General features: G+C 39.0%; 1 protein-coding gene across 1 annotated transcript; it reads left to right on the top strand.

Moving 5' to 3' along the window:
• The first annotated feature begins 238 nt into the window (after window positions 1-238).
• LOC113099734 (keratin, type I cytoskeletal 19-like) lies at window positions 239-9,228 on the top strand. The gene is made up of 9 exons (XM_026264664.1): window positions 239-436; window positions 2,219-2,301; window positions 3,091-3,244; window positions 4,706-4,954; window positions 5,938-6,042; window positions 7,406-7,626; window positions 7,846-8,027; window positions 8,135-8,237; window positions 8,868-9,228. Exons 1-9 carry the CDS (start codon window positions 239-241, stop codon window positions 9,079-9,081), a joined length of 1,509 nt encoding a protein of 502 aa, XP_026120449.1. The 3' UTR covers window positions 9,082-9,228.
• Window positions 9,229-9,438: the final 210 nt, after the last annotated feature.

The raw sequence follows: 9,438 nt of genomic DNA, 5'->3' as shown, positions 1-9,438 counted from the left end.
AAAGCACCAGCAAAACCCGTGACACAAATTGTGGCCTCTTGCTTTTCACCTCTGCACGAGGCCAGCGGGACCCTGTTGCGCCCCTCGCTCCTATTCCACTCAACAAGTCCCCAAGGGCCTCATAGGTCCATAGGAGCCACGTCGACAGTCATATTCAAGCAAAATATTTATTCGGTAAACACCTGATCATCTTAGGTGTGGCAGGATGGCTCAGAGACATTTCATTTCATCTAGCCCCATGGAGCGACTCGAAGAGCCAAAACTGGCCATGAGGGGCCTGAACGAATGGCTGAAGGGGTTCCTGGAGCGTGTGAATCAGTTGGAACAGATCAACTGTGAATTGGAGGAGCAGATTGTGGAGTGGGGATTCAGGAACGTCGCTCAGCGGCGGGACTGGAGCGACGAGGAGGCCCTGGCACAGGAACTGCGAGCTCAGGTGGGTCTGTGACGTTCACACTCTTTATCTGTTTATCTGTGTTATCTACAGCTTGTCTGTCTCGTTACCTTGCTGTTTTATGCGCCCCTGAAAACCCCCTCAGACTGGCTCTAGGGTAATGGACCTAATTAAAACTTTCAATGCATGTATTGTTTTTCTTAGATGCATTATCTTCTGTAGTGGCCCTCAATTTGGCCCCTGGGGGGCCCACTGCACATTTTAGGTGTCTCAATATGTCAACACACCCAGATCAGGTTATGAAGCTCAAGATAATGAGTTAAATCAGGTGTTTTAGGGGAGAGCAATTAAAAATTAGCAATTCCGATGGCTCCTAGTAGTCACTTGCTTTGTTAAATATATGTAACTACTGTATTTGATAGAAAGAATATGTTTAGAACAATATACTGTCATTCTACACATACTGTTTTGCAGTATGCATTCTGTGCAGCATTGCATGATTTTGTAACACTGTATATTCAAAATTAAGAATATGTTATGACACATTATATTTTTTGCATACTATTTCCAATACTCTTTTGCAGTATGCATGGTATCCTTTACTGTACCACTCATACTATTGATGTAGTATGCAGTATGAATATACAGTTTGACTCATAATTTAGATGCATACTATATATTATACTAAGAATATTTGGAATGGAATTGTACCGTACTGCTATATTTAGTATACTGTATGCATACTGTGCAGCATGTAATATTCTATATTAAAAATTAACAATATGTACAGTATGTTATGGCATACTATAGTCTGTGCATACTATTTGGAATACTACTGCAGTGTGCACAGTTTATTGTTCTGCACTACTCTTACTATTTAACTGCGAATATTTTGTTTTCTGTCAATAATCCGATGCATTAATACTAATTTGCAGTATGCACTGTACTGTATACTCTGTACAATATCCATGCAATAATTAGATATTCTATATATCTGAGACTAAGGATGTGTTCACAATGCCATACTACTCATACTATTTTTTGCAGTTTACAGTTTTTAAACTGTACAGCATGCAATAATTACATGACATTTTTTGCATTCTATTTTTCATAGTCTTTTCAATAGGTTATTTTTATAGGTTTGCAGGCTGGTGTTTTGAATTCTTTGGCACAAACAGGTATTTTAGTGGATTACTAGAGGGCGGTTAACCAGACACTTAACACCTGTGCTTCCTAAAACTGTTCCGGTGCCTGTGGCCATACTGACATTGTGAAAGATTGTTAATCCTTTAGTGCCTCAGGGCCGGCTTTCGCACCTGGCTTGATCTTTGACCTTTACATAATAACAGCCAGCCTGAAGATTTGCAAAAATTCAGATAATACAGTTTAAACCCACTTGTGTTGTTTTGTATCCTTCAAGATACAATCAGTGCATTGGGCAATGTGCATAACAGACATTAAGTGAAAAATCCTGGCATCATTTAAATGTTCAGTATGGGTATTTGCATAAACTGAGTTTGTCGATCAGTAGACTGCCAGAAAACCACATGCAGATGCACACCTACATACACCCTGATCTTCCCACTGAGAATTCAGAAATGATTTTTCGTTCCCATGATTATATGGGTGTTCACAGCCATTTATCATCAACAGGCTTAGCCTTGTGCCTGGCTAATATGTTTTTTTTTATTTTTATTATAATTATTTTTTATCAAATTGCTCAAGAGGGTAATTTTTACCCACGGGCAATTATAATGCACTTTATCTTAATTATATGTCTTTTTTTTCTTGTTAATTCTCCTTCTTTTATGTTTGTTTTGGCAGGTTAGGATGATCATAATGGAAAATGCTGAAGTTTTGTTACAATCTGATGCAGTGAAACTCAGGGCAGCACATTTAAAGACAAGGTTAGAATCTTTCAGTGAACAAAAAAATATATATTTTTTTTATATGTGTATATATATATATATATATATATATATATATATATATATGTGTGTGTGTGTGTGTGTGTGTGTATATATATAATATGTCAGTCCAGTCAAACTATGGGATACACTACCCAACCCAGTGTGTTCTGTAACTTGTCCAAATGTCAGTAAATTTGCATACTGTGCATTGTATTCATAATACAGTCTGCATTCCAAACATGCCAATGGAATATTTCACATAAAAAAAACAAGCGACTTGAACATCTTTTCGCCCTCTTGTGGTGGGGAAGAGCAATTACCTGGAAACGCCTGTGGATGCTTGGTAATGAATAAAGTAAATTAACAAATGACACATAATAAGTCTAATTTTCCTAGAAAGTCAGTACTTTGTTGGTTAAATGTGATTGGTTTATTTATTTTGTGTGCTGAGATTGTATGTCTAAATTGGAAATTCTGATGAATAGACAGTTGACAAAAATATGTCAATGTTTGCCTTGTATACTTTCATTGTATTGTTTCTGTCAGCACTTCTTTAAGCTTGTTTAATATATATATATATATATATATATATATTATATAAATTAATTGTTTAAAAAAAAAATCATTACTTAAAAAAATAGTGCTTTTGATGACCTTTGACCCTGAAAGACATCTTTGTTCTTTTAGTTTTAAATGCATTTCCATTTTAAAATAGCTTTATATAAAACCTGTTGTAGTCCACTGCATGACTTTAACTTAGATATCTAAGTATGCATATGTGTGTAGGTGTGAAATTGAGGAGAAACTCCGACTCCTGAAGGAGCAGGAGGTGTCACAGTTGAAGCTAAAGAAGAAAGAGATGGAAACGGCCAACAGCCTTCTGGAAAAGCAGCTTTATGAATCCCAAAACGAGTTACAGCAAATCATGGAGGAACATGAGGTGTCAGTGAGTGATTGTGTCTAATTGTGCAATTGTGTGTCACTGTGCGTGTTATGTTCTGTCAGTCATAGTAAGCAATTAACGAGAGAAACCTTGATGTCTGACTTTAGTAAAAAAATACCATAGAAATGTTCCCTAATGTCTTAACGCCAAGTTGCGGTTAGCTTCGAGGAAAGGGTGTGTATAGGGAATGGTGGTTACTTACTTTACCTTTAATTATTAGACGATATACTGTATATAGATTTTGCCAGTAATACAGTGTATTCGGACATCTTGTGTCCTTTTCATTTGTGCACAATTATTATCTTTGCACATAGTAAATATATAGCTTTAGTGCAACCAATGCACTATTTTTTTCTTTTTCTTTTTTGGTAAATTTGAAGAGAAGTGTCTACCAATACAAATACAGTTACTAAACCAAAAGTTGAACTGAAAAAAAAAAAAAACATCAAATGTTATTGACTAAAGTTAGATAATCTGATGGTGAGTGTGTTTTGACCAAGTACAACATGTTCCTGGATCAACATCCCTCTTGATCCAGGAACATCATTCCAATCAACCAATCAGAATTGAGAGATACATTTTCAGGAATTGTCAGTTTTAGGCTTACAATCAGGATCTGGTGTTTCTACACCCTTGTTAATCAGCTATCATTTCCCTCTAATTTTAGGAATAAATTATGGGTAGGGTTAGGTTTAGGGGTAAGGATTGGGTAAAGTCTGTATTTTTGGACAGTAATGTTGATCCAGGATCAACAAAAGATGTTCACAGTGACCATAAACTGATATTGGTTTAAACACTTTGTCGTAGTTACTACATTTAAATGTACACAACAGAAGTGTAAACTTCAACCTGTCTGTATCAAAGTTTCACCCCAACATAAGTAGTTCCATAATAATCCGCCGTTTTGATTATAAATCTTGTTCACGGCAAACATTTGGTATTGGTATGATCTGATCTTTATGTTTCAGAGGCTTAAGATTAATAATTATCCTGTTTATATAGTCTAAAGGTCCGTTCACACCAAGGAAGATAACTATAAAGATTAGCGTCCACACCAGCGAATGATATAGTCTTTTTTTAAGTACACGTGTGTCTGCCGCTTTAAATTATGGAGCTCATTACAGCAGAATTGATTCTGATTGGCTGTCAATGTTTTTATCGTTCATTAGAAAAAAAATAGTTCTGAAAGTGATTCCTACGATATCGTTTCTCTGTGCCTTTATCGTTATAGTTGTGATGAGGACTACGCTATTCTTTAATATTGAGAACGATTTTTAAAACTATATCTTTATAGTAATCATCCTTGGTGTGAACGGGCCTTTACCCTGATTGGGCTGGCCACATAGTCAAGGAAAGATGAAGATGAAGGAAATTTTTATTCTTCATGAGAGTAGCCCTTTAAATTCTCCTCAACCTCCGTCTCATTTTCCACCCCCTCTCTCCCTCGTTGGCTGACAGAGAGAGCTGGATCAGCACCAGCGGCGATCAGTAGAGGAGTGTGATAGAGTGCTAGCGCAGGTTGCTGCAGGAGAGGATGGCAGAGGAATGGATCTCTCCCGGACCAGCACCCAGTGCGACCCCTCCAGCCCAGCCCAGAGTAGCCCTGACTCAGCCACGCCACCAAATCCTGCTCCAGGCTCCGGTCCGGCTTCAAAGAGAAGGCCCCGAAAGGATGCAACCAGCCCCACAGCTGCATTTCCGCCACAGGTACGGGTGTTCACTCTCTCTCTCTCCTTCAAACACTCTCTACAGTCTGCTGGCCAGGGCACTGCAGAGCAGTCGTAGTGTGTGTGTGTGTGTGTGTGTGTGTAAGTAAGTGTGTGTGAGTGAGTGAAAAGACTGCTAAGCCACCATTATTATTCGAAAATTATGGAAATTGAGCATAACTATAGTTTTTTCTGTTCTCATCAGTAGGTGATTGTTTATTTGTCTTCAAGTGTGCTTGAGCAGAATTTATGCCCTCAACAAAAACGTGGGCCATTGGCCTCATAAATCTCCTTGAAAAACAACTACACACTGCAGCCTGTCTTTACAAATACCTACTATGTTGGTACATTGGTAAACTGAGTGTATCAATACAGTGCTCCTCCAAGGTACTTGGTAGGTGTCCAAAAACATTCTGGTACCACTGAACATGGTTTTGGTAACATGTCCAAAAAAAAAAAGGTATTGCCATGGTACAAGTCCCAAAACATAGATATTAACACTTAACATCATCTCCTGAGAAACATGGGTGGTAACACCATAGTACATGTCCAAAACATGGTACTGTTCAAAAACAAGATTTTGTTATTTATTTTTAGATTAGACTCTATATTGTTTTTGGAACTGTGCGGTCATTCTTATCAGATGGAGAGTGAACTGATTCCTAGACAGTGATATACATAAACTCAAACCACAAGAGCATCCAGTTTTCTTTAATGTGATCTATTATGTTACCAGTGCTCACATTTGCAATATACATTTTTTTTGGGATGTAAATCATGGGTAATTAAAACAATATGCCAGAGGGGCTATGCATTGCAATCGTTTTACCATGAGTAAGATGTGCCCTGAGGCACAGTGTGATCAAAACCTCAAAGGTAAGCAACTTGAAAAAAGCTTTAAAAATGTAAGATGTATTGTATTGTATTCTGTGGTATGCTTATGTATGTCTGCATACATTATGTTGTGGTTTTTGAGTACTGTAGGTGAGAGCAGGTGATGAGACACTTAAGGAGGCACGAGCCGAGCTCGCTGAGGCCCGGAAGCAATGGCACCGTCTACAGGTGGAAATCGAATCACTACATGCCTTGGTGCGTTTGGTTCTCACAGACATGCCCACAGACACACCCGAACACACACACACACTCCAATTCAGAAACATGTAGACACACCTAAACACACACTGCTGAACCCATTTCACCTTAACGCATAATCAGCAAATTAGAATATCACTTACTGCTACAGTACATAACGCATATGCAGGCCTTAATTTCTGCTGGAACAAGCCTGATCTGAATCCATCATCTACGGAATCAGATTCAACCTCTATTTCACGTCTATGTAGTGCGAATTCAGTGTTAAACATGCATCAGTACTTTGCCTCCAGGGAATCACTCATCACTCCACACATTGTTACCAAATACTAGTTTTGATTGTTAGATATTTATTAGCTGAATGTTGTGGGCTCAAAACCCTTTGAAGGCGCCATGTTACACAAGTTGATCCCAATGCCACAAACATTGTGCCCTTAAACCAACATCTTAATCACAGATATATCCAGAAGTTTATTGTCAGTTTCTGGAATTTTGTTGGTCTCCGCAATGTGGGATCCTTGAGTTATTATGATTGTGCCAAGGTTTTCAACTCCAGGTGCCTTCAGGGGGATTAACAATAACAAGAAGGTTGGTGGATCAAACCGCATAAAATGCTATCTGTGATCCATTATCATTGTGCCCTTTGAGCAAGTCACCTAATCCCAGGTTGGTCCAGGTGGACTGACCCAGTAAGACATAGATGAAGTGGCACTGGAACAGAAGTGACTCGACTTAAATGGAAGATGCCTTGCTTGCCTATAATATTTTGCTCTCTGTTCACTGTTTCAGACCATCCGTCTCCATTCCACAAACCCTGAAATTCCATCCATTCATTAAGTTAGTGGTTCCCAATCCTGAGGGGCCAGTTGCATAAACTGTTAAGACTAGTCTTAAAAAGTTAGTCACCTACCTTTTTCTCTTCAAGACTGGTCATAACTTTTTTAATTCAGTTCTGAAAAGGTAGATTGTTCTAATTTGCATTGGAAAAGTAAGACTGACTGCCCTTTGGCAACTACTAGTTCGTCAAACTAGTTCTTAAGACACAAATATGTGTGTCTTAACCATGGTAGCTAAGTTTATGCAACTGGGCCCAGCTAGTCCTGGAGAACCCCCAACTGCAGATTTTAAATGTCTCCCTATTCAAACACTTCTGATTTAACTCATCAGTTCATTATTGAAGACTCTGAGACCTCAAATGTGTGTGTCAGATAAGAGAGACACCAGAACCATTGCATTAAGCCATTCTCCAAAAAGATTGTCCCACAAAGGGACATGGGGATGCCGGAGCCTATCCCAGTGTCTCGAGTGTAGGCTGCTCCTGGAGATGTTGGTAATAAATAACTCTGTTTTATCCCACCAGGAGAAGAGTCTCCAAACCTCCCTACGCCACACTCAGCTCCAGTACTCTGTGCAGCTCAAGGATCTGTCCCGGTCTGTCAGGGGTCTGGAGTCTGAGCTAGAAACTGTGCGGGATGGTCTGAAAATCCAGAAACAGAACCATAGTCAGCTCCTCAACACCAAGATGAGGCTGGAGAGAGAGATTTCAACTTATAGGAAACTCCTGGAACACGAGGAGGGCAGGTAAGTTAGCACTAAACCGTTAGCACAGGCTCAAACTTGCATGATGTTTTTTATGCAACTTCAAAGAAATACACTGGAATTTTGACAGGGTTTTTTGGCACTGGCATTGTGCCATTGATGTTAAAACAGTCAGTCAACCTGAAGAGATTTCTAAGGTACCAATGCAGTTGAGCATAATCTTGAATCAAACCTGATTTTTCTTTCACTCCTGAACCACAGGTTTCTGAACTCAGACGGTCGGTCTGTAAAAATGAAGCCATGGAAGGGGTCAGTTCCTGCTCCAGAGCAGAATGGCCTGCCCAACGGATGTGATGAAGATATCGCTGAGCCAATCTTCTCCAAGAGAACTTCAAAATTAACGCCGGCCCTTCGGCGACACCAGAGTCTTGTCATCCTCACAGGTAAGAATGATGTCAAAAGCCAATTAAACCCATTTTCCAACCAATGATTCCACAGCTGCAAGCCTGAGAGATGTTTTGCAACTCTGTGTTTGTGTTTTTCCATCCAGAACCAGTTCAAAACAAAGATGGGGAGATCTGTACTGTGAAGACTCAGGAGATCCTGGAAGGAAATGTAGTGAGGGAGAGTGCAGAGGGTCATGGAAATGTGGAGTGAGTTTACATAGACTTATTTACAAGCCTTGCTTAGCTGCAATGAAGAACCATAAGCATTTTACAATTTAACCTTTTAACTGTCACTCACATTTTTGAACATAGACTTGAAAGTGCACGATCCAAACCTAAACTTTTATAATTCATGACTGAAAACCTTTTGTAACATGATTTTGATGTACCATTTTTCATGGTAATGCAGTGTTTGATTTTAAAATGGGTTTCAAAGGATACATTTTGAGATTTTAAGTTTTCTAGTGATATATAATTTCTGATGATTTCTAAAGTGTGATTGTCAAGTGATTGACAAAGGTCAGAACTCCTGTTATGATGAATGGTTTTTGAGGTGCACTCTTGCCATAAATGAATCTATTACTTTTCCTACATAATTTTTAACAAATAATATTGGTAAAATTATTAGATTAGGATTTAATTGTAATACAGTGAAGTAAACGTAGGCGTCCCGTATATGGGATGGGGTGACAGTTAACAGGTTAAGGATAAACATCTTGATGTGTTTGATCTTGCATGTGGCTTTCCAAGCAATAAAATTGAGATGGAACTTTTACATCATATTTTTTTGTAAAATTCCTAATATATGCTTATTATTTTGCTTTTTGTTTGCTATAGGACAGAGAAGATTGACAAGGTAATCAGGCAATGGGAAGGGTCATTCTTTAAAGGAAATCCCAAGCTGAGGAAGAAATCTGTGTCTCTGCGTTTCGACCTTCATATGGCTGTAGCGGACGAGGGTTGCAGCCAAACAAAACAGGACAGTCTCCCTAACGTGGAGGTCCGTCTGGTCATGAAACGGTCTCGCAGCATACCCACTTTTGCCCAGTGATGTCATGATGCTACTACATCACAACTGTGACATCACCATGCTACCACACCACAACTGTGACATCACCATGCTACCACACCACAACTGTGACATCACCATGCTACCACACCACAACTGTGACATCACTATGCTACCACACCACAACTGTGACCTTCACTACAATTAAGGGGTGGTGACCACGTCTCAATGTATCGGCGGCTAATAAAAGTGAATCACTTTAGTAACGTCATAAAACTCTTGCCATTTAAAGTAAAAAAAAGAAACTCATGCAGATAAAGCTACTTAGGGAAATTTTGAGGAAAATGTATTTGTAGTTGATTTATTTTACTTCACACTTAGATGTATGAAGGTGAATGG

The sequence above is a fragment of the Carassius auratus genome, unplaced genomic scaffold (assembly GCF_003368295.1).
Source record: "Carassius auratus strain Wakin unplaced genomic scaffold, ASM336829v1 scaf_tig00217025, whole genome shotgun sequence".
NCBI classification, from domain to species: domain Eukaryota; kingdom Metazoa; phylum Chordata; class Actinopteri; order Cypriniformes; family Cyprinidae; genus Carassius; species Carassius auratus.
Note: the sequence above shows the minus strand (reverse complement) of the source record. Positions and strands in the feature narration are given on the sequence as shown.

Excerpts from the sequence above, each read along its gene's own strand:
- LOC113099734 (XM_026264664.1), top strand. The coding sequence starts at position 239 with ATGGAGCGACTCGAAGAGCCAAAACTGGCCATGAGGGGCCTGAACGAA. Across the intron at positions 7,627-7,845 it reads CTGGAACACGAGGAGGGCAG|GTTTCTGAACTCAGACGGTC; the intron begins GTAAGTTAGCAC and ends CCTGAACCACAG. Across the intron at positions 8,028-8,134 it reads GAGTCTTGTCATCCTCACAG|AACCAGTTCAAAACAAAGAT; the intron begins GTAAGAATGATG and ends TTTTCCATCCAG.